Source organism: Lodderomyces beijingensis, assembly GCF_963989305.1.
Source record: "Lodderomyces beijingensis strain CBS 14171 genome assembly, chromosome: 7".
Lineage (NCBI taxonomy): Eukaryota > Fungi > Ascomycota > Pichiomycetes > Serinales > Debaryomycetaceae > Lodderomyces > Lodderomyces beijingensis.
In genome coordinates, this window is record NC_089976.1 from 525,693 (window position 1) to 549,619 (window position 23,927).

At 43.5% G+C, this 23,927-nt stretch overlaps 8 protein-coding genes across 8 annotated transcripts; 2 read left to right on the forward strand and 6 right to left on the reverse strand. All coding sequences in view use genetic code 12, as the record gives it.

The window, feature by feature from the left end:
- Nucleotides 1–284: 284 nt before the first annotated feature.
- On the reverse strand, nucleotides 285–2,972 carry LODBEIA_P55130 (uncharacterized protein; the record flags this gene model as incomplete). The annotated part of the gene is made up of 1 exon (XM_066975854.1): nucleotides 285–2,972. The coding sequence occupies one exon, from the start codon at nucleotides 2,970–2,972 to the stop codon at nucleotides 285–287; it is 2,688 nt and encodes an 895-aa protein (XP_066832451.1).
- A 4,815-nt stretch (nucleotides 2,973–7,787) lies between these two features.
- On the reverse strand, nucleotides 7,788–9,461 carry LODBEIA_P55140 (uncharacterized protein; the record flags this gene model as incomplete). The annotated part of the gene is made up of 1 exon (XM_066975855.1): nucleotides 7,788–9,461. The coding sequence occupies one exon, from the start codon at nucleotides 9,459–9,461 to the stop codon at nucleotides 7,788–7,790; it is 1,674 nt and encodes a 557-aa protein (XP_066832452.1).
- A 2,201-nt stretch (nucleotides 9,462–11,662) lies between these two features.
- Nucleotides 11,663–12,637, reverse strand: LODBEIA_P55150 (uncharacterized protein; the record flags this gene model as incomplete). The annotated part of the gene is made up of 1 exon (XM_066975856.1): nucleotides 11,663–12,637. The coding sequence occupies one exon, from the start codon at nucleotides 12,635–12,637 to the stop codon at nucleotides 11,663–11,665; it is 975 nt and encodes a 324-aa protein (XP_066832453.1).
- Nucleotides 12,638–13,249: 612 nt separating this feature from the next.
- On the reverse strand, nucleotides 13,250–13,903 carry LODBEIA_P55160 (uncharacterized protein; the record flags this gene model as incomplete). Its single annotated transcript, XM_066975857.1, has 1 exon — nucleotides 13,250–13,903. One exon carries the CDS (start codon nucleotides 13,901–13,903, stop codon nucleotides 13,250–13,252), a length of 654 nt encoding a protein of 217 aa, XP_066832454.1.
- Nucleotides 13,904–15,069: 1,166 nt separating this feature from the next.
- Nucleotides 15,070–15,915, forward strand: LODBEIA_P55170 (uncharacterized protein; the record flags this gene model as incomplete). The annotated part of the gene is made up of 1 exon (XM_066975858.1): nucleotides 15,070–15,915. One exon carries the CDS (start codon nucleotides 15,070–15,072, stop codon nucleotides 15,913–15,915), a length of 846 nt encoding a protein of 281 aa, XP_066832455.1.
- Nucleotides 15,916–16,235: 320 nt separating this feature from the next.
- LODBEIA_P55180 (uncharacterized protein) lies at nucleotides 16,236–17,315 on the forward strand (the record flags this gene model as incomplete). The annotated part of the gene is made up of 1 exon (XM_066975859.1): nucleotides 16,236–17,315. The coding sequence occupies one exon, from the start codon at nucleotides 16,236–16,238 to the stop codon at nucleotides 17,313–17,315; it is 1,080 nt and encodes a 359-aa protein (XP_066832456.1).
- A 127-nt stretch (nucleotides 17,316–17,442) lies between these two features.
- LODBEIA_P55190 (uncharacterized protein) lies at nucleotides 17,443–18,909 on the reverse strand (the record flags this gene model as incomplete). Its single annotated transcript, XM_066975860.1, has 1 exon — nucleotides 17,443–18,909. The coding sequence occupies one exon, from the start codon at nucleotides 18,907–18,909 to the stop codon at nucleotides 17,443–17,445; it is 1,467 nt and encodes a 488-aa protein (XP_066832457.1).
- A 1,764-nt stretch (nucleotides 18,910–20,673) lies between these two features.
- On the reverse strand, nucleotides 20,674–22,038 carry LODBEIA_P55200 (uncharacterized protein; the record flags this gene model as incomplete). The annotated part of the gene is made up of 1 exon (XM_066975862.1): nucleotides 20,674–22,038. The coding sequence occupies one exon, from the start codon at nucleotides 22,036–22,038 to the stop codon at nucleotides 20,674–20,676; it is 1,365 nt and encodes a 454-aa protein (XP_066832458.1).
- Between the last annotated feature and the right edge of the window lie 1,889 nt (nucleotides 22,039–23,927).

The window sequence follows — 23,927 nt, forward strand, 5'->3', positions numbered from 1 at the left end:
CATCAAAACAAGAACGCGATACGAATAGAAAACTGAAAAAAAATAAAATAAACTAATACTGTTGTTGTTCTCTAATCTCAGTCCAAAGCAGAAACAGCTTTTGCTATGAGCCAGCATTTCTCTCTATACACCACTTTGCCAACTTTTGCCGCCTCGGTCACCGGGACAAAGATGAAATAAAATAACGCCCGCGTATGCAATATATATACTTGTCTAATATATATATAAAGATGCTGAAAATAAATAAACTCCCTCAAGTCTAAAAACAAAAAAACAAAACTTTGCTAGATGATTTCCCTCGGTATCAACCCGTGGCTCCCGACACAATACTCCTTCAAGAAATGATTAGGGATTCTCGTCAACGCAGTATCGGGCAACATGACCCCACTGCCCTCTTTGAACAAGTTCCCGCCATTTTTTTTATTGAGCGACACGAGACTTGCACTCGAAGAGCGACTCGAAATCAACTCGCCATTTGGCCCCGCGTACTTCACCACCCTCAAGTAAGCCATATTGAGAGGAGACAATGTAGTAGGTTTGACCAACGACTTGCTGACCCAAGTATCCTCCATCGTCAAGGGCTTGATGCAGCGCAAGCAGCTGCGGTAGTACTTGCGTTTGCTTTGACCTTTTTGAAACTGGGGGTTCCATTTGAAGTCGGCCTGACTGCTGTAGCTGAGATTATGCCTGTGGCGAGACGACGAGGTGAATGCGCGGTGGTTGGCACCTTGGACACGGTTTGAACCGTGATACTCATCATTAAATTCGTCGTCGTCGTCGTCGTCTTCTTCTCCCTCTTCCTCGTCGTCGGAAAGTGGAATGTCTGAGATATTCTGCACGTCGTCTTCGTCGTCGTTGTTGTTGCTACTTCTATGGTGATTGTTTCTGTTGGTGTTGCAGTTATTGTTGCAGCTACTGCTAGCACTAGTGTTGGTGTTGCGTCTGTTCATCAGGGTCTCAACTCGTGATCTTTGCAAGACTTCTTCCAACTCCTCATCAGAGTCATCGTCATCGACGTCGTCGTCGTCGTCATTGTAGTATGTATCAGACTCATCTCCCGGTGAAGTTCTTCTGTTGAACGCCGATGAACTTCTTCTCAGCGATGAGCCCGAACCGGTGTCTGCTAAATTCGTTTCGGATCTTGATCTATGAACCGCCAATGGTGTCCATGCGCCTGCTGCTGCTGCTGCTGATGATGATGATGACGACGACGATGATGGATGACTGCGTGGATTGTATGGGCTAAATGGAACTCTCGCAGGGCTAGAAGATGGATCACCGCCAAGACTGTTTCCTCTTTGTTTTGTGCTTGAGATTTTAGACATTAATTTACTAAATTTGCCCTTCAATTTGTTGCCTGGGTCGGAAGCAGCTCTAAGCCTGCTTGCCACAGATGGTTCGGGAGAAGCACTTGCGTGTCGATCTCTATTTCTTCTTCTCCTGCGAGGCACTGTTCTATATCTTGGGAGCTCTCTTTCATTTATATCCACGGCAACGTCCTTGCCCATGTTGATCATCATGTTCCATTCAATCAAGTCCTGCACTGTGTTGAAGTTCAAGAGAATCTGCTCATTCTCGATCCTCATCCTCAAAACATTGGCACGCTTCTTATAGTCGGTGGCTAAGCCCAACTTGGCATGCTGGAGAGAATACGATCGAACCAATGTCTTCTTTTTGGCTGCTTCTTTCCCCGCGCTCGAGCTAAAACTGGAGCTGAAACTGGAGCTGAAACTGGAGGAGCTGGAGCTGGCCAAATCGCTCGAGTCCAAGAGTCCACATGCGCTTGCAAAATCAAAGAATTGGTGGTCATAGTCCGTGGTAAAGATGGAATCGATAAAGTCAGTCTTCTTGGTCAGCGCCGGGTTCTCCTGAAACGATGAAAACTGTGGCTCCAAATGACTTGGTATGGCGTAAAAGTTTAACTGGGTCGAGTTCAATTCGATAATCAAACTCTTCCAACTTCTATTCGAAGACAACTCATACGGGTTGATCCATTCCAATTTGCGGGAAACAACACCAATTTTGTAAACGCTTGGTGAGTAAATTGGTGGCTTTGATTCGCAACTGGTGCAAATTGGTAGCAGCGACCCTATCACTGGACTTACCTTGCCACGCAGCGATAATAAATCAATATTGTTATTATTATTGTTATTATTATGATTATCACCCGGGCTCGTTTTCTTTTGATCGGTGATGGGCATTGGAAATGAAGCTGGAGTCGAAGTAGATGTGGAGAATTTGTTGGTTGCTGTCACTAAAGTTGGTGATGGTGAATCTGCAATGGAACTGGAATTGTAGTGATACATCAAAGGCAATGGTTGCAGTACTGGAAACCTGGGACATCCGCCTGGAGGCAACGTATCATAAGAAGGAGGCGATACTGGGTTTGGTTCAATAAGCTGCAAGTAGTCTTGGCAGGTATTATTATAATTGATCTCTAACGTCTTATCAGTTGATGTCAAATTGCTACCACTGGTACTACCACCACTAATAGCACTGCTTTTGTTATCTCGATAGTTGGCGGATCTACTGTTGGTGCGCTTTCGTTTGCCCAAAGATGTCTGTTCGGTAAACGAAGGGACGGGGGAAGATAAGCCAATTGAGGCCAGTGGAGTTGGCGGAGTCGCAGTATAGTTCAATTCATGGGGATCATGCGAACCAATTTCATCGGTGTTATTGTTGGTGTTGTTGATAATGTTGCTGCTACATGAGAACAACGAGGAAGCTTGAGACGATGATGACGATGTGGAAGCGGAAGAAGAAGTCGAAGTCGAAGTCGATATCCTGGCTGATCGCAGTATGTCCGGCGTAGTTGCCGCCGTATTAATTGGAGGCGAGGAGAACTTATTTTTCATCTCTGGCTTACTGGAAGTGCTTGCAGAGATGGGCTCTTGGTAAATTGTTGATCTACCTCCATACGCGACGCCATGGATCCCTGGAGAACTCGTCTTGGAGTCATACAACGCTTCCATTTTGATTCTTTAGTTTGTTTCCCCCTAGAGTTGTTATCGGATCTTGTGACAAAAGATTCTTGCAACTTTTGTTCCCACTTTTTTTTTTCCCCCAATTTGAGTAGATCCTAGCGTGAAAGCTGGAAATAAAAATGAGTTGTGGCTCAGTCTGAAATTTTCCCACTGATTTTTCTTGAAGGTGGTATCTGGAGGAGTCCCTTGTAGTGAACAACTGTTCCAAACCAAGCCTCAAAAGTGTCTGCCGGAGAAGGGTGGGGGGATGGGAAGTAAATTGGAAACAATAGTTGTACCCCTATCTTGACGGTGGAAAAAAAAAAAAAACAAAAAAAGAAGGTGAGTTTCCTCTAACTGGCAATGGCAGGCTCTTGAATAGCCTCAAAATCCAAGGGTATGTGGAAGAAAGGAAGAAACGAGATGAAAAGAGATGAAACGAAACAAAACGTAAAAAAGAAAGGGCTTTATATCAATTAAAATCCAGAATCCGTTAACTTGCTTCGAAAATGACAATCTACTAGTGTGATATATATATCTATATCTGTGTGTGTTCAGTGGCTGACGGCTGGAGTGGTAGTCGCCGATTGCAAGTGTGGGAGTGAAATCGCTCTTTCACTCCGATTTAAAAAAAAAAAAAAAATTAAATAAAAAAAAAAATAAAAAAATTGACATTTGAAGCATCACCACTTACCAGCAGGTTGCAAAATATGACGATAAGAAAAAAAAAAAAGGAGGTGGTTGATAAAAAGGACGGCCGTTGGAAATTAGAAGATTTAGAGATAGAGAGAGAGTGTGTGTGGGGGGGGGGGAGGAATACTGGATCAACGGAAGGCGTTCAAGGGTCCATTTCTTTACCTTCTGTTTAATGGAACCTACTCAAACACTTTGCAAGGCTGTTGATGTTGGAAGCAACATAAGTATAGGAAGATTATTTGGTTCCATAGAAAACTAGAAGGCTTTCTTTGCTCCGTGGAAGAATCCACACTTGTGAAAAAAATATACAAAAAAAAAACATAGACACGAAGAGAGAAAGAGAGAGAGACCCGGACACGCAGACGCCTATTCAAACGGATCATACAAGAATAAGAGATGTGTTGCCGCTGTCAAATCCACGGTATATCCGATGGAGTTGATCCTCGATCATAAGAATTTTGATCAGGGGAACCACCCACCACCGGTGTGGCAGTTAAAAACGAAAAAATTGCTTTGCTATCAAGTAGAGCAATGATAACTGGTGAACAACTATCGTGGAGAAGAAGAAGAAGAAGTAGAAGAAGATCATGATCAAGATGATGATGACTTAATATCTCATGCACCAAGCGCATCAAGTACTTTTTTTTCTTTCTTTTTTTCTTTGTTTTGTTGCTAGTGAGAACTCGATGGATTCTTTGGATTCTCTAAGGGAATGCCATAGTCCTATAGGTGCTTGATTGGTTCAAGCAAAGGGTAAGGAAACCTCGCGCCCTAATGGCTTCCGTCCTTTAGCGCCCACCGCTTCTTCTTCTTCTTTCCCTCTCGTTCCTCCACCCCCACCCGGACATTGTATGGTACCTAACTTTGAAATTTAGGGGAAATAGGAGAGAGAGCATGGGCGAGAGATCCAGCAAAGAATCACATGATACACCCACGAGAGAGAAAGAGAAAGAGAGAGACAAAATGCAACAACGGTAAATTGGGAGGTTTTTTTTCTTCTCTTCCAATGCTCTTCGTCATATAACTTTCTTATCGACACCAATTCCCTGCCGTCTTTTCTTCCTGCTCTCCTATTTCAGTAAATAAGCAGTAGCATCGGTTGTAGTTGTAGTCGTAGTAAATTAGTTGCATTTTGTTCATCATGCACAGCAAACTACATGCAAGGTGTTGAAAATCTTGTCCTCTCAACCGACGGTGTTAAGAATGTTGAATGTTTGGCAGTGCGTAGAAGACGGAGACACGGACAGAGGAGGGTTATGAGTTGATCAGAAAGCAAAGCAATCTAAAATTTTGACCAAAAAATTACAACTACTGCTACTATTACTGCTGCCACTACCATTACCACTACAAGTAAAAGAGGCCGGGATAGAACGTCAGCTAATCAAAACCTTTGCGATGAATTTACAAGAAAGACTAAGGAATATTGGACCCCTCCAAGAAAGTTAGACTTTATTCATTTGCCACACCCGACCAAACTCACACTCACACTTTAACACTCAACTACTCACACACTCGCGCATACCCCTCGCGTGTATCTAATCCCGCTCCGGTCTCTCCGCCTTTGCGCGAACCTTCCTTCCTCTCGGCCAAACTCATGGTTCCTTCTCCGCCCCACATTTTTTCACAGCCCACCGAGACTAACCCGCTCCTATTACCATCTTTTTTTTTTTTTTTTCTTCCCCAACTACAAAGGTTTTAGTTTCCTCCGATTCTCAAAAAATAGTTGCCCGGTTCTATTTTGTCTAGGAGGGAAGGTATTTATTGTTAAGGTGTTCTTCGGCTTCAACAAAATCAGTTCACCTTCGCTTTCCTCTATTTTTGCACGCAAGTGAAATATGGATTGCATGCGTTTGACAAGGTGCATGGTACATTGTTCTGAAACGGTTAAAAAAATTTTGGAGAGTACACGGGTTCATGTCTCAGTTTTCTAATGTTCTTCTAGTGACTAAACTGTTTGCGCACCCAAAGAAGTCACACCCACCCGGAACAAACACTATTGATTGACTGAAGAGGTTTTTGAAACGCCGAATATTTATAGGGACTTGTTTGGAAAGAGTACCATCTTGTCACAGTTGGCGCTTTTGAACCAACGAATCAGAGTTGACGGGTGCGTATTGCACTTGTGTAGTAGTCTCCACTAAGTTGGTCTGAACAATAATAGCTCCACGCAGGCTAAACCTCTTGCGCCATCTGAAGTTGAATTGCTTGCAAAAAGCCTACTCACTGCCACACACAGCAGTCCCTAATTGTGATCCTCTCGTGAGGATACCTCCTTGAACAAGATCTCTCACAACCTCATAAAGTTTTTGGTTTTGCTGTTAAAGTTCAATCAGCAACTTTTGACTTCTGAGGCATTCGAGTATAGAGTAGACTAAGAATGGTTGAAGTTTTGGATTCATTCATTGGATAGCTTCTTTGGACTATATAAGTTTTTTTCAGTGTGTGAATGTTTTCTTTAGTGGTGCCTGCTCTTGCACTATCTTCAGGCAGGTTTGATTCTCTGCGATTGTCGGGGGCTTTTGGGGGCTTTTGGGGGCTTTGGCCCAAAAAAAATGAGAAGAACCATCAGAGTGGTGTGAACGCCGCAGCGATCTCCAGAGCCTGGGTCGAATTGGCAGCATCCAGCGGTATACCAGTTATCCCAGAATAGAGGTAGAGGAGACAAAGACTACAAGAATCAAGGTAATTCACAACAAGCCAAGGAGAATATGACAACCAAAAACAAACCAAAGCAAACAGCAATAAACCAGTGACCCACCAAATATATAGCCAACGCCAGCCAGCCAAAGCCATCGAGCCTTATTCAATTCATTGAACCTTACTGAATTCATAGAGCCGTATCCCCCCGCCGAACCATAACCACTAAGCCATATTTCAATGAAGCCTTATACCATCCGGTCTTTTTTTTTTTTTTTTTTTTTTTTTTTTTTTTTTTTTGCAACCTTATCCCGTCCAGCCGTTTTTTTTTTTTTTTTTTTGGGGCAGCCCTTATCCCGTCCAGCCATACTTGGCAGCCTTATCCCATCCAGCCATACTTGGCAGCTTTATCCCATCCAGCCATAGTTGGTGCAGCTTTATCCCGTCCGACGAGAGATCCTGCAGCCTTATCCCATCATCGAGCCATTCTCCCCCTCCTTCCCCTACTCTCCTCGCGCAGCCATGACCATCCAGCCCTATATACATGTGGCCCTATATACATGCAGCCCTATCCCATCCGACAAACTTTTTTTTTTCTTCAACAACCCTATGCCATCCTTCAATTGTGCACTGCACTGTTCCTGGCTGGGGTTTTTTTCTCATTTCTGTTCGTCTTCCGGTTTAGTTGCCCCATCTGTGTTTTGGCTTTCTGGTCTGGCTCCCCACTCTCCTCACCCAGCCATGACCATCTAGCCCTATATACATGTGGCCCTGCAGTCTTATCCCATCCGACAAACATTTTTTTTTCTTCAACAACCCTATGCCATCCTTCAAGTGTGCAGGTAAACCATTGGCCCTGCAGAGAATTTTGAGCCGTTGCAGTTTCCAACGGGACTCGTTGATTCGCCGGCTGAATCGAGAGTTGGTCCGAAGGTCGGCTGGCTCATTTTCATCTGCTTTACGGGTCTGTTCGTTTGGCCTCACTGCACTATTCCTGGCTGGGGTTTTTTTCTCATTCCTGTTTGTCTTCCGGTTAAGCTGCTCCCTCTCTGTGTTGGCTTTCTGGTCGGGCTCGCCACCTTTCCTTTTCCTTTCTCTCCCCTTCTTTTTTTTTTTTTTTTTTTTTTTTTTTTTTTTTTTTTTTTTTTGGCTCTCCGGTTGAACTGCTTTGTCCCTGTTCGTCTTCTGGTTTAACTGCCCAATTTCTGACCTTCTGGTTTAGCTGCCCTGTTTTTTTTTTTTTCGGCCTTCTGGTTCGGCTGCCCTGTTCTTGCTTTTTCGGCCTTCTGGTTTAGCTGCCCTATTTTTTTTTTTTTTGTCGGCCTTCCGGTTTAGCTGCTCTATTGATTTTTTTTTTGACCTTCTGGTATGGCTTCCTTATTCCTGTTTGTAGCTCTCTGGTTAGGCTTTCCTTTCCCTGTGTTTGGCTGTCTAGATTGTCCCATTCCCCCTTTTTTTTTAGCTGTGATTGCTTGCTGCCCTATGCCCCCCTTATGCTCCCAAAACAAAGACGCGCAGATGATCTGGCCACACCCCATAATTAGCAGCAACCCTTGCATATGTCATAGGGGTTCGTATCCTAACTGGAGCGATGATGGGGGGAGTTGGGTCAGCTTTTGGCTTAGCACGAAAACAAGCAACAAGGGATTGAACAAGCTCAACTATTCTCCTAGCTATTGACTTTTTGGTTTTCTTATCGTCAACAGCTGAATCAACGGAGGGAGCACGCTCAATTTTTCGGTTAGCTTTGGAGGAATCAACATTGTTTGGTTTTTCGGCCTCCGGTTCCTTGTGTTTCGTAGCTTCAACGGCTGTAGCAATGGGGGGAACAATCTCATTTGGTTTGACAGCCTCTGGTTCTTTGGGTGACTTGGAAATAGCAACTCCGTGTTTATCAGCTTTGAATGTAGGTGCACCCCTCTTCTTGGGAATAACTAGCTTTGGCGTTTCACGTCCCAATGCTGAATACTGGTGCTGGGGCTCGTCGCTGTTATTGCTGCAAATGCTTAGCAAGTCCGCATCTCCTTCTTCTTCCTCAACCTCTATAGCAAAAGGCAGCATGGATTCTCTCAACCTGCGGAGAATTCTGTCTTCCAAGCTATGCGAGGAAGACTGACCATCGGAATAGCAACTGGACGATGTTTGAAGTTCACGTGGCTCATAAGCCTCGTGATTGTCCAGATCGGCGATGTTTGTCTCAGCAGGTCTAGGTTGAGGTTGGATAGCGGATTCAGCAAATGTAGTGGGTTGAGCAAATGCAGCCAATGCGGTGGGTTCGGCATACTCAGCGTACTCAGCGGGTTCAGCATATGCAGCGGGTTCAGCATATGCAGTGGGTTCGGCATATGCAGTGGGTTCGGCATATGCAGTGGGTTCGGCATATTCAGCGTATTCAGTGTATTCAGCGGGTTCGGCGGGTTCGGCGGGTTTGGCGTTATCAGCGGCGGGTTTGGTGGCGTTTTCAGCAGGTTCATCCAAATTAGCAGCGGGTTCAGGATGATCCAAATTAGCGGTGGGTCCACCAACTGGTGGACAGTCATTTTCTTCAATCGATGCAGATAATGCATCAGCTTTCTCAACTTTTTCTCCTTCAGCGGCAATTTCACTGGCTGGTGAACATTTCTCTTTTTCAATTGATGCAGATAATGCATCAACATTTTCTTCTTCAACAGCAATATCACTGACTGGTGAACATTTCTCTTCTTCAATTGATGCAGATAATGCATCAACATTTTCTTCTTCAACAGCAGTATCACTGACTGGTGAACATTCATTTTCTTCAATTGATGCTGGTAAAGCATCAATGGTCGTAGTTTTTTTCAAATGGAAAAATTTTCTGAATTTTTCCCTTTTTGAGATGTGCTCACCGCTTGGTGAACATTCTTCTTCTTCTTCTGATGCTGATAAAGCATCAACTGTCTTGGTTTTCTTTATTTTGAAAAGCTGCTTGAACTTTTCTTTTTTTGATTTGTGCTCATCGACTGATGGGCACTTTGTTTCTGTAGTTGATGCTAATGAGGCATCAACTGTTGTTGCTTTTTTGAAGTGGAAAAGTTGTTTAAACTTCTCCCTCTTTGACGTATGTTCGCCAGTTGGCGAACATTTGGTTTCGTCTGATGCTGATGAGGCATCGAAAATTACTTGAGTTTGATTGATTCTTTGCATTTTTATCTTCGAAATGCAGTAAAAAATTTTATTGATTGGTGAAGACGGAAAAAGAAGAAGGGAAATAAAAAAAGGTCCAGTTGGTGGAATTGGAAATGGGTCCCAAAGGTTGTTCTTAAAATATAGTTAATTTGCAAACCATTTCACGTATTTGCGTATGCTGCTTGTGGGGTGGGGGTGGAAAAAAGCAGGAGCGAAATACATGGGGTTTTTTGCAACCATTTCATTCATTTGTGTATGCTGCTTGGTGGGGGTGGGAAGAAGCAGGAGCAAAATATATGTAATTTTTTGCAACCATTTAATTTTTTATTTGCATATGCTGCTTGGTGGGGGTGGAAAGAAGCAGGAACAAGATACATGTGGTCTTTTTGCAGCCATTTCGTATATTTCAGTATGCTCATTTCCACCCCCAAGCAGCATTCGCGTAAAAAAAGTGTCTTGCATTATCTCGACAGTTGGTAGCTCTATAAGTCACGTGGTTCAACTAGAAAAGTACACCAGAGCTGCACAGCACCGAGAAGTCAGAGATAACTGGTTCAAGTAGTGAATGGCTCAATCAATCCAGGACCCTGACGCGCTTCCCTCAATACATCCAATTGCAACTATATAGAAGTGGTGCCGCTGTCGAGTCCAGTCGGCTGACTGGATGTGGATATTCTCGCCGGCTCCCGTGGCCGATTGAATCTAGTTGAGCCTGCCAGCCGTTGCATGATTCGAAGCTACAAAACAATTTGTATGATGAGTATAAAATGAGTATGCGACTTTGTCACGAATCACGCATTTCTCTCAAGACGAAAGGAAAAGTTGGTGTGAGTGTCACGAGTGCCTTCGGTTCTGTTACAACCCAAAAGCGCAATCATGTTGAGCAACTTCCATAGTTTTCCGCGTAAACTACACTGAAAATACTATCGATTTCTTCCCAAACGATGATCACACACATTTGGATCATTTTAAAGACATTGTGCCGGGTAGGTTTGCATTGTTTTTTTTTTTTTTTTCTTTTTTGTTTGGAAAGCTGTGACGAATAGATTTGCTGGAGGTGAAGGGATGAGTTGACACACTCAATCAGCGAATCAGAGTTGACGGGTACGTGTTGCACTTGTGTAGTAGTCTTCACTAAGTTGGTCTATCTCGTACCTGAAAAAAAAACGAGAAAAATATATATATAAAAAAAAGACGAGCAAAATTTAGAGCCACAAAACCCGTTCATTCCACACTTTTGACCCCCCAGATCCAAGGCCATAGATACAAAAAAAAAGTCACCCTTGAATTTTTAGAAAACTGTATTTCCCTTGAGGCTTTCAATTTTTCAAAAATCGGCTCAACATTAACACATATTCTGGCGCGGCTATTAGTATATAGATTTGATGCAGCAACCAGCGTGGGCCGCGTTGCGACACATTAGAGCACTATCATCACTGACATGGACGCATTCACTGAATTCCTTGCGTTCGATGTCACATCCTCCGTATTAAAGAGTTTCCAATGGCTCCAAGCGGTTTTTTGGAAGTTATTGTTTGGTTGTGAATACTTCAACTGATATAAGGTAATCCTACCCTCACGAGGTAGATTTCAAATCAAATTTGCTCCAAAATACCAACTATTCTTTTCTTTGATTATTTTTTTCCTTTTTTCAAGACTCTGTCCACGAGATGATAGTTTTTGGATTAAACAGAAGCTTTTTCTGCTTAAACCCAAGTGAGGGAACCTGAAGCTGGCACATGGAGCGGGGTCACTGGCAACTGTTAATCAAGATCTGACAATTGGCTACATTTTTGTCAAAAAAAGCCGCCTAAAGCCGCCTGATGTGACGAAATTTTTTTTGGTCGCAATTTGACCAAAAACAACACTCTCGTGGTATTCACTGTCCGACTGCTGTTCGACTACACTGTCGCTGACTGCAAGAAAACGGAAAAGATACACAAGAGAGTGCACTCATAGCTTGTTCTTCTAACAAAAAAAGGGGAAAGAGATGGAGGGAAGGTTGCAAAAATTGAAATAGATCGAACAGCTTTTTTTCTCGAATGTCCGCCAGAGAATCATTAATCCAGAGCAAACCTGGATACATCTGTATGCTTTTTTCATCTTCCATCCGCCATGCAAGGATACTTCCAACCACTCCCCCCCCTTCTCTCGAGTCAGATTTTTTTTATTTTTTTTCCCCCTATACTCAGTACACTACGCAACCCATTTTGCAATCTCTAAGTTTCCACAGATTTGTACTTTGCAACAAGCGAATCAAACAATTCGTTCTTTTGCTGCTCATCTTTGAGCAATTCATGCTCGGGGTTAGCCTTTTTCAATTGCTCCAACAATGACTTGGAGTTCTTTCCTTGGTTGGTCAATCTATCCAAAGCTATTTCATTTGCCAAAATGTCCCCACTGAGATCCTTGGCTTCATCGTCGGGGATTTCCTTCAGTAGCAGCTGGATCTGCTTCAAGAGTTCCTGCGCCTCGGGAATATGGTCCAACTGCAACGTGAGCACCAACTGCGTGTTCAAGATTCTGATTTTCCCCTTCACGTCTCCTTCATTGTATCCCGTGTTCAAAATCTCGTCATAGAAATCGTATGCGTTGCTGATGTTTTCAGCACCACCTTTGATGATGCCATACCAGCTTTCAATCATTTGATAAATGATTTCATCCTTGGCGAAATCAGGAAACGAATTCAAGTTTCTAAATACTGCCGTGGCTTCTTTGAAATCTCCTTTCAACAAGTACAACTGCATCAAAATCAAGAACACTTCAATTTCGTTATATTTCTGCAAGCTGCTGACATTGTCGATGTAATTAGTAAGGAACTTTATACTCTGGTCAATGTCTTTTTCAAACTTCTTCAAATACAACGAAGTCAAGATCGCTTGCAATTCAAACTTGGCCGCTTTCAAATCTTCAAAATAAGTGGAATCGTCAGTTCCAAAATCCTTGAGATCGTTCCAAGCCTGTAGAAGTTGAAACAATTCTTCGTTATCGGGGAACCTAATCTTTCCATCCTCAATTAGCTTGGACGCATCTTGGCCCAAGGCTATTGTAGACCGTATTTGAATCTCCAAAACTTTCAATTGATTCTCCTCCGAAAACTCGTCAAGGGAATACGACTTGACCTTGTTGTGCTGGTAAGTGTAGAACTGGTTTCTTATTGTATAAAGTTCATTTGAGTCTGAAAACGCCTCCATTTTGCTTCTTTTTTTCCTTTTTTTTTGGCACAATCGTGATTAAAACACAGTTGAAGGAGAGTATGTTGGGCTTGTTGATGGACACGGTATTCGGTAAAATTTCAAGGTCAACAGATTGGTCGTGCACTTTACCCAAACCATACCACCTCTCCACTAATTTGTCAAGACATAAAACAACAAACTTTACGTGATGTTTCCCCACTGATGCAGAGCAATCTTTACGATTGCAAATAGCCAGAGGTTAGTCTCTCACGTTGCCAAAATTCTTTGGCTAGGACTTGAAAAAAAAAACAGGATTCAAGAGGAATGTCGTAGTTATACGCCCAAAGGTGAAAGGTTGGATACGATTTTTTTCATCTCAAACAAGTGTAATATTCACCACGTTTTAAATATATATATAAAAACAACCTCATGGTTGAAATAAACACATAGCAATAGTGATAATGTGATGTTGAGCTGCTGCGAAAACACAGTCGGCAGCTGGAAAGCAGTGTCAAAAAAAAACAAAAAGAAAGAACAAAAAAACAAAAAAACGAGAAGGTCCTTGAAAATGGGTCCAATTTTCCCCAACCGCGGTGAGGACTAGGGGGGGGGGGGAGGAAGTTGGCTCGGCTAATACTTTTGAAATTGCTCTTCGTCGGCTTCGATGTCTGTATCCTGGCCGTCACGCCACATTCTCGCAGTGAAGAATTCTTCAGAAGGACCACTGCCGTATCTTTCGCGAAAAAGTCTCTCGTCGAGCTTCCTGATGAGCTCTTCCCCTTCCATTATCTCTTTGAAATCATCCGACTGTTCGTACCTTGCTCTCCTCACTCTTTCCCTCTCCTGTCTTTTCCTCCAACATTTTTCCTCTTCCTCGTTTCTTGCCATCTTCAACGCTTTGAATTCTTCCTTGGTCCAGAACTGTCCCGGCGGAGGGCGGTCGTAAATTTCAAAGTAGCCTCGCGCTCCCACAGTGAAGGCGTAATAGCGCAGCATATTTCCGCCCTCTTTCAAGGGCTCAGCAGCAACTCTTCTACTATTGTGGGTTTGAGTGACCACATTGCCTGGAAAACTTTTCAGTAGGGAAATGTCAGTGGTGCTGATAGATGCGGTTTTCTGAAAAGTTGAAACCACCGAGGATTTGGTAGCATGGAAGACTCTTTGTAATAGTGGCACCGGAGCTGCTTGTTGCGACAACAACGAACCTGCTCCAAACTCTCCAAACTCTCCCAATTCTTCCACATTCTTGCTCGCTTCCGTAGACAGTCCAGTTGCTTGCTTCATCTTGTACGGGACCAACTAAAATTAAAAGCAATTTGCTGGCAACCGTTCTTTTCTTTTCCTTTTTTTTTAGTTTTCAAAGTTCACATTTTTATCAACACCATCTGAATCATTATGTTATGCGCAGACTTGACTATGAGTAGTTGCAAAACCTCAAAAAAAAAATGTCAAATTAGCAGCCACACAAATTTACTTTTTTCTTTTTTTTTTTTTGTTTCAATTCTGCATCACATAATTGGTTCGTCGAGTGGGGTTCCAGGTTGTTTGAACCGATCAACGAAGGTTCTCTTTGCAGCTAATGTAGACGTGCTGACGGGAAGACTTTTCTGTTGGGGTTTTTTTTTTTTGGCGAAAATCCAAAAAGCAGGGGCCTGTATTGATTTTTAATCCATGATTGCCATTTCCAGGTCCTTGTGTCCTCACCAGCTGTTAATTCAAAAAAAAAAGAAAAAAGTTCACCAATTGGATGTAATCACCATTATTCAAGACTATTGCCATCAAAAGCATCAAGAAGATTCCCACTTTGGATCTTCTGGCCAGAGGACTCATTGAACCAGGGTAGAATGAAGACTTATATGTTCAATCAACTCAGAAGTAGCATCTCGAGACAGCTGTTTTCAGGCTAGATTTGTCGTTGTCAAGATAAACGCGATCCATCTCTGTATCAATATTTCAGACGTTCCTTCTCCAGCAGCTTACCACTCTTTCCTATCCCCGTCTTGATGAAATCTCTTGCCAAAAAGTGCCCAACAGGAAGAATGCCAGCAGTCGCACAGATCTCGAGAGTATCACTCGTTTGCCATCTACCTCACGTCGTTGTGTTTTGCAAAGTCCCTTTTTTGTTGCTCAATTCACGCTTGCCGGTGAAAACTACGCTACTTCTTCAGCAGCCATCTTTTGACTCTCGAGATTCAAATGGTGGTCTCCTTTAGTCTCCCATAATCGTTCCCAGCGTGATATAGAGCGATAGAGGTTGAAGTGTGAGAGTTGCAGCGGTGTTTTGTTCAACCATGGGAGCTTTAAGTGAGTGGGCGGCAACAGGTTTTTTTTTTTTTGTTTTATCATCACGGTCTTCCACCCCACAGATACGTGAACCCTCAAAAGAATACAAGGGGACAATCGCCACACTTGATCTCTTCCGAACCCCCACCCCCACACACACTCCAGGTATGCCAGACTCCAACACAAGCACACCAAATGAAACCTACCTTCAGAGCCGTCTATCACCGGGCCAATTCCAAGCCACGGTGGACTTTTATGAAGCTGATCGTCAATTGACCACAGAAGACAGATTGAAAATCCAAAAGGAGCTTCAATCCGTGCTAGTATCGAACAATTTCATTGGGTACTCTGCTGGGATGGTTGGAATGCTTTCACCTACAATTTACTACAGGTTCTTTAAGCGGCAAACTTCCAATAAGGTTTCGTTTATCCAAAAGCCATTTTTATCGTTCTTCATTGGATTGGCAAACATGATGATTGTAAGCTCGATTGTTCGACAGAGGGGGTTCAACGATAAGTTGACTAGTGGCGATTTGACTCCACGACAACAGGAAGTTTGGAGGCACATGGATTGGAAGAACATGCCTGGTTTCTACTACTACTACTTGAAATCTGCCCAGGATCCGAGATATAAATTGCATGACCCACGCACTATAAAGATCGATCCACGCACAAGAAGGCCTGTGGAGACAGATGCCGACAGATCTGGAGGCGCGGTTCAATTTGATCCGCTGGTGTACCGAGACAAGCAGTTTGAAACTCACCAGCAGGAAGAATTTCATCGTCCTAGCTTTACCCAGGGTGTCGAAGACCACCGGAATCTATCGCATTGGGATCAGATTCGATTAGCGAATGGGTTTGATGTTACCTTGGACCAGAAACAGCCAAATGTGGCCCAAGAGAGTGCACGAGACTCCTTCACTGATGGGCTAAATGAGCCACCGGTTCAGGGTCAAAATGAATCCCCGAATACGTCTCAGTCCTCCTGGGAGAAGTTAAGAAGCCAAAAATGATCAAAATGAAAGAAAAGGAAAAAGAAAACACCCAGAGTGGGAATAAAAAAAGTTGTGTATAGGAACAAACCAAAAAAAAAAACCAGTGTTCTTGAAGAGTATCAAGAACCAACCCATTTTCTTCCCCTTCTAGCTGAGCTTCTTCTTTCTGTTCCCACCTACCCTTCCCCCTTCTTTCCCACTGCAACGGTGAATCACGAGAGCCATGATATCGCAATCTCTAAATTCTCCCTTTTTTTAATTTTTTTTTGGCTGCGACATATAGTTATCACCACCACACTCCAGGTGAAACAGGGCAGCGGGATCCAAAACGTCAAAAGATGACACGAATATCCAAGGAACAACCACAAGCACATGCAAAGAATCCACCTGAGAAAAGAAAAGGCGATATTCTAGAAAAGTTGGATGATGAGATTCTCAACGTCAATAAGCTACGAGACAGACTAAAGAAACAAACTACCGGCACCGGCACCAGTGACAAGCCAGTGGAAGAATTTCTACAAGAAGAAGAAGGAGAAAAAGGAGGAGGAGAAGGAGGAGGAGGAGAAAATGACCCCGCGCAGGCTACTACCGCCGCTGAAGAAAACTGGCAGATTGCATCGAAATACTACAAGGACATAGATACAAAGGCATTTCGACAATACGAACTAGCATGCGATCGAGTCAAGCAATTCTACGAAGAGCAGCACGAAAAGCAAACGGTGGCGTATAACATCCAAGCACGCATAAACTTCAAGCTGAAGACGAGAGACAAGATGACCGTGTGGGAAGGATTGGAAAAGTTGAACAAGTTGCTCGATGATAGCGACCCCGATACCGAGTTATCGCAGATTGACCACGCGCTACAGACAGCAGAGGCCATCCGACGCGATGGCAAGCCGCGCTGGTTTCAGCTCGTGGGTTTGATTCACGATTTGGGTAAGCTCTTGTATTTTTTCGACTCAAAGGGCCAATGGGATGTCGTTGGCGACACGTTCCCTGTTGGGTGCAAGTTTTCCAAAAGGATCATCTTCTCGGATAGCTTCACCAAGAACCCCGATTTTTTGAACCCATTGTATAACAAAAAATATGGGATATATCTGAAACATTGTGGATTGGACAAGGTCATGTTGAGCTGGGGGCATGACGAGTACATGTACCATGTGGCGAAACGGAGCTCCACGCTACCGCCGGAAGCACTCGCGATGATCCGGTACCATTCTTTTTACCCGTGGCACCACGAGTTTGCATACAGTTATCTCATGGATGACCACGATAAGGAGATGTTGAAGGCGGTGAAAGTTTTCAACAATTACGATCTATACTCCAAGATTGACCAGCAATACGACGTGGAAGAGTTGAAGCCATACTACATGGATCTAATCGATGAATTTTTTCCAGATAAAATAATAGAATTTTGAAGAACAAAATTTAATTGTATGTAACGAGATAACCCTTATGATACACGAATTGAAAACCGGTTTTAATTTTATTGACACATTTTTATCATTTTTTTCCGTTTTTTTCCCAGCAGGCCCATTTTTGTAATCAATCGAACAAGTGGATAGCACCAAAGTATTGCTCAATGCCGTAGGGACCAGGCTGTTTCCAGTAATCGTTGAATGTAGTCAAGATGGTGACGTCGCCGCCCGTGGCTTCTATAATGGATGAGATGGCCGCGTATTGATTCTGATCGCTGGGGACATTTACACCTAGCGTTGCACCTTGTGATGGATACCCGGTCTCGATGATTGAGGCCTTTTTGGAACAGACGGCTTCTACTTGCGCCTTTTGCGCCATGATGTATGCTCCGGCACCCGAGGGAAAGATACCGCTGTTGAAGTATGAGTGTGGGTTGACTCCCACGATGTCGATGTTTGCCTGCGTGCAAAGCTGAGGATGGTTGATGAAGGAAATGGGTGGCTCAGCAGTGGTGACGTGGCCGTGGTAGCCAGCAGCCTGGAGTTGGGATTTGACCGAGTTGAGTTTGTTGATTAAGTCATTCACTTGAACAAACCCAGAGTTGATGGCCTCATTACCGATTGTGATCAAGTCAAACACATCCCAGCCATTTTGCTGCCCGTACCTGATAATCTGTTGCACCTGGTCGTCAACTGAATTGACGCCGTCTTGCATCCAAGCCCCTTGGTTAACAGTGAGGCCCAATTGCCTACATTTCAGCAAAACCGTGGTTAAGGAGCCACAGTCTGTTCCGTAGGATCTGATTGACTTGATACCTTTACTAGCGATGAGCTCCAAGTCTTGATTGATTGCATTTGCCGACTTGCAGCCACCGTTGTCTGCATATGGAGAATATACAATTGCTGAAGGAGGTGGGATGGTGCTACGAATGGTAGAACTTGGACCTTGAGATGATGAGGATGAGGATGAGGAGGATGATTGTGGAGGCGTGGTTGTCGTGGATGAAATCGAAGAAATTGTCAATGATGATGAGCCGGGAGAAGAAGAAGATGAAGATGAGGGTGGTGGTGGTGGTGGTGAGGTAGATTGAGTCAGTAAAGTGCTGCTGGTGGTGGTAGTCAAAGTCTGGAGAGTAGAAGGCTGGGGTGCAGCAGCTTGAGTGGTTGGTGTACCAGGTATCAGCGAAGTGAATGTGACTGGGGCAGTGTGCCAATCACCTTCCGAGACTGTGCTGGTGAATGAACTTCCATCAGGTTTGATGTAGATTCCCACTGGAGGCACCCAGACGGTGGTGGTGCCCGTGGTTTGTGTGACAACTTGAGTAACTGGAGAAGGAGGAGCAGCTTGTTTCAAATGTGAAGTGAATGTGACTGGAAAAGTGTTCCATTGCCCGTTGTTGATGGTACTGGTTGACGAGCTGCCGTCAGGGAGAACATATATTCCCACGGGAGGCAACCAGACGGTAGTTGTACCGGTTGTTTGCGTCACCACTTGAGTGACTGCTGCGGCGGTGTGATACCTTGTGATTAGTGCTGGAAGCGGAGCAGCCACAGCCAAATTGATAAATAAGAATGTGAGTAGTATAGAAATCATTCTTGAGTCTAAAAAAAAACCAAAACAACAAAAAATTGTGAGTTAATGAGTGAGTAAGGAGCGACTAACCAACTAAATGAATGAGTGAATGAGCGAATGAATGCAGGTCTGCAATAAGTGAGCGAATGAACAAACTGTAGTGGATTTATAACAGGAAACGAGTGCACTGGAGATATATGTAGCGATTGACTAGACAGCTGGGTGGTGTCCTGAGAAGCAATTTAAAAAGAGAATGAACTAATGAATGAAAGAAACTGGTGTGAAAAAAGTGACCACGAGATTCATTGGAAAAGCTAAAGCGCAGGGGAGTGCTTTATATGAGAGTCCGGGGCCTCACAACCTGATCTGATCAAGATCAACATCACTCTGAAAGAGCTGGTCGTACGGTATGGATCAGGTAAGCAGCATGGAAATAGAAAAACAAATAAATAAAAAGAAAAAAAAGAGAAGATGCGGTGGAATATGTTGTCGCAGCACCACGTCATTCCCACTAAATTATTCTATCGATTTTAATTAGCTATTCCCCATCTAAGAGATATGGCTTTTTGCTAAATTTTGCACCCAAACGGTACTGGTGATGAAACGGCTGCTCAGAAAAAAAAATAAAAAAAAATAAAAATTAAAATGCGCAGCACTGTGCCTAATTTGGAAAGATGACCTGCAACCTTCTGATGCGCACCATAGAGTTCCCACGCTTACTGGTGGTTTCGAAATCTTTTCCATCTCTGATCTTGCTGTTCTTTTGATCTAAGTGTTGATCTCGGCAATGCAAGGATAAGCAGCCTCGTGTGTCTTGCAGTCCAACTCCGGTACTGCTAGCTCAGAAACAAAGAACTGGTCCCCTACAAAGAGAGCCTGTGGTCTACACCAGTGACCTCAAGCAGCATTCAAGTTGAGCTTTTGAGAAGAAACTGGTAAATCACGGACAGCAAATAACTCTCCTTGATGAAGACGATGCTTGGTTGTTGCGGTTTGTCGAAAAACCGGGACAAACTCGAGGTAGAAGTTGCAGTTGCAGCTGAAATGAGAACTGCTTGCAATCTCCGCATAGCCTTTGTATAACTTTCTTGCTGACCTTTAAGATCAAGAGCTGGAGAGAAGTTACCAAAACGGCAACTGGTGCGGCTCCACTCGCGGGGCTTTCCGTTTGCGCCGCACCACCCCCCAAAGAGGGAGAGATCTGGAATCGAAGCATTGTATCTCCTTCTTCAGGAAATGACGGCAAGCTTCCACATGATGGAAAGTGAAAATTACAGTTATCCGGATCCAATCAAAAAAAAAACGTCTCACCGTTTGGACCAGCACTAGCTTATGCGATTAGTGAGAGTGCTGCAGCTTGTTTTTGTCTACCGTGAGCGTTTTTCAAGAAGGAATTTCTAAAAAAAAAGACGTAGCCGACAGAGGGACCGTCTAGAGGATTATGGAACGATGCAGCTTCCAATCCGAATCTGATCTTTTATTGTCTAATCATGACACATTTTCCAACAAAGAGCAGAGTGAAGATAAGTGAATTAGTGATAATTAAGTTTTATGTATATATATATCTGAGAAACAGTATTCAAGACAAAAAAATACAATTCATTGAAAAGTCAAGGCACCGCGCTGCTCGAGGGTAGCAAGACCTTGTGAAATCCCAAAAACTTGCATCAACATTCATTGCGTCGTGCTTGTCGTGCTTGTCATTTTTCTTCTTCTTCTTCTTCTCTTCTTTTTGTTTTATGGCTTCTATATGTAGTTCTTTTTTTTTTGTTTCCCAAAAAAAATCTAACTTTCCAATAGATCAAATATTACCTTCAACTTGTCATCATCGATAACTCTTTCTCTGTTTAAATATCTCAATATGCTCTTTACCAATTGCACCAATTGTGGCAAACTCAAGTTTATTATTGCCATTTGCAAGATCTTGCCCAAGTTGATGTTGTGATTACTGATAAAAGTCTGATAGTATAAATAGGTAAATGAGCCCATAAGAAACTGGCAATCAAATCGATCGGTGATGCCTCCATGGCCGGGGATGGTGTCACCAAAGTCTTTGATGCCAAATGCTCTTTTCAATCCACTTGCGAAAAAGCCTCCAAATGGAGCAATCAACGAGGCAAAAGTGGCCAAAATGGCGGCGTGGAAATATATTGGTTTAAAAGCGATGACTTCAATCTTGTCGCCCAAAAATTCAATGACATTGGCGGGCAATTGGTAAATTTGCGGGATGAAAACGGGGTTGGGCTCACAGTGAGGGAAGTTGTACAAATGGGTCGACAAGTTTTGGGCAGGACATGTCAAATAGTCCGATTTGGAGAACAAATAAGAGCCAATCACCGCGGCAACCCCCGTGCATATCCAGGCCCCCAAGAACCCTTCTACGGTCTTTTTCGGTGAAATTTCAATCAATTGGGTTCTTCCAAACGTTATACCGCAGATATAAGCAAAGATGTCGTTGACGATAACCAAGACACTGGGCAAAAAGAACCAAAATATGCCATTCAAGATGTTGTTGATGATCAAGTGCGCTTGAAACACAACCAACAACAAGGTCATATGAGTCACACACAACTGAGCAAACTGGAACTTGTAGTAACCCTTTTTCAAAGTCCAAACGAAAAAGATGAATCCGGCAATGTACAAGGTATAACTGATGAATTTATGATTGACCACGACCAAAGTTAGCCACTTGTAAGAGTAAACGTTGTCTTGGAAAAAATCCACCAATTTGGGGAAATCCAAGTAGTACCATGTAGCCACGAGGAAGTACCAGTTCAACAATCGGTTGTAGGGGATCTTTTTGTCTCTTGCTGGCTCCGACACCAAGGCAATGATTTCCTTGAACGTCAAAAATTCAAACATCAAAATCATGATGATGATGGGCAAGTGGCCCGATGCAAGCACAGCAAAGAGCCCTCCAATCATGACAAATGTCCAGATGGTTCTGGTGATAAATGCCTGTTTCTTCTTTTCCTTTTCGTTCACCACCGGCTGCTTCTTGCCATCATAATCGTCCTCCGTTTTCGAAATCGAGGGAGTAATCGAGTTTGGCGTTATGGACACAGATTCGGGTGCTTTGCGCCCTTGAGTAGCCGTAGCTGTAGCTGTAGCCACCAGTGTCGCTGGCTGTTTTCCCTCAGACGACGACATTTTGAAACTGATGAGTATAAACCAATGGGGCGGGGATGTGGATGTGGATGTGGATCTGGCTGCGGCGTTTGGCGGGGATCTTGTAATGTGTTCAATGGTTACGAAATATACGCTGTGTCGTAGTGCTTAGTAGTAGCAGTAGTAAAACACACAGTTCCTGTAGTTGTTTGCTGTAATTCCTCAAAATAAAGAGTAGTAGTTGCTAAATACAATTGATGATCTTTTGGTGGTTGATGGAGATTACCTGAATTTTTTTTTTATATTCTCTCTCTCCAATCTCCACCAAATTTATGGAAATTGCCAACAAACTGCCCCATCGTATTCCAATCGCCTGCTATCTGACTGTGCAAGACCCGGTCAAGCGATAAGATTTACCCTTTAGTAGAAGCTTACTCTCGAGGTTCACAAGATTTTACCGGATCTTGTACTACTCTCTCTTTTTCTCTTTCTACAGATACCACTTCTAGTAACAATTAGCTCCCCGCAACTCAACAAAATAGGTGCTTGTTTTTAGCCTCTGGCTGTGCAAGAAAAAAGAAGCCAAAAAAAATTGTAGAAACAGCTTAGAAGCCAAAAAAGGCCAGTTGAGACGGCCAAAGCTGAATTGAAGCGGAAGATACTCCCAAGTTGGCTGCAACGGAATGGGAAGAGAAAGGGTAGGGGAAGGGTAGGTCACAGGATAGCAAATGGCCGACCCGCCAGAAAATATCTTCTCTTGCCTCTAGCGTAATTTACTGTTACTGGTAATAATTATAGTCCTTGGTCTATTGTTGAAGTTGTTGAAGGTTGTTGGTCTTGTGCGAAAATAATTCAAAACCCGGACCCGTTTGAGTCGTCGGAGAAGCTATGGCTGATACCACCACAGGGCACAGTGGAAAGAAACACGGTTGCTACGACCATCTACAACTACGACTACCAGCAGGGGGCAGAACAAACCAAGATCAATTCAATCTGGTCTTTGTCATAAAAAGAGGCCTTTCCCTCCCTTCCATTAGGTAGTTGGCAACGACACATACTCTCTCCAATCTTTCCAATTCCTGTTGTTGTTGTTGTTGGTGAAGGGGATTCCCCAACAAACAAGTCTTTATTAGGGACGCTTTTTTTCTTTCATCACATGATAAGCACACACACACACACACACAGCGCACGTGACTTTTCACCTTGAAAGTTGACTCTTTACATAGTAGTGATGTCTTGATAATCGCATATCCATCAACCACCAGTGACTACGAGGTTTGAATGTAGAGATATAGATAGACATATTGGACGAAGGTGAAAAGAAAAAAGCAAAGAGGTTAGAGTCCATCTCTTTTTCTCTCACACGACCACCACTAAACCACGACTTGAAGCCTCTTATCTTCTTAACCGGCCGACTCATTTTAGAACCGATTTTTCTTTTTCATTTTCACCCAGTTTAAATCCCTCGACTAAACACCATGCTAAATCAGCCAAATGATGCAAACAAAGGAGGTGGGAAAAGGGGACAGGAGCTGCAGTAGGACAAAATGGAAAATGAGAACCTAACCGCTACAGTGGTCGAACTTGCACCAAGGAAAGAGAGCATGCCGCGTTCGACAACGCGGCAAATGTGGAGAAGTTACCGTAGATTTAATGTGATCTACCGATATTTCTTGTAAAAAATGTGACGAAGCAACCTATTACACTATCTTCGTGATGGTAAAAGTTGGTGATTGCGGTGGTTTGGATTGGCTCGTTGCACGCCCACATCGCAGGCCCGGCGTGCTACCATGTGGCGATTCGAAAATCTACTCACATCTTGAAAGATGAGTTACCGCCCACAGTGTTGCTGCCGCCACGAGATATCAACAACTACCGCTAGTAGAACCATACCACATCTCGTTACTTCTTCTTCCTCCTTTCTGTCTCTT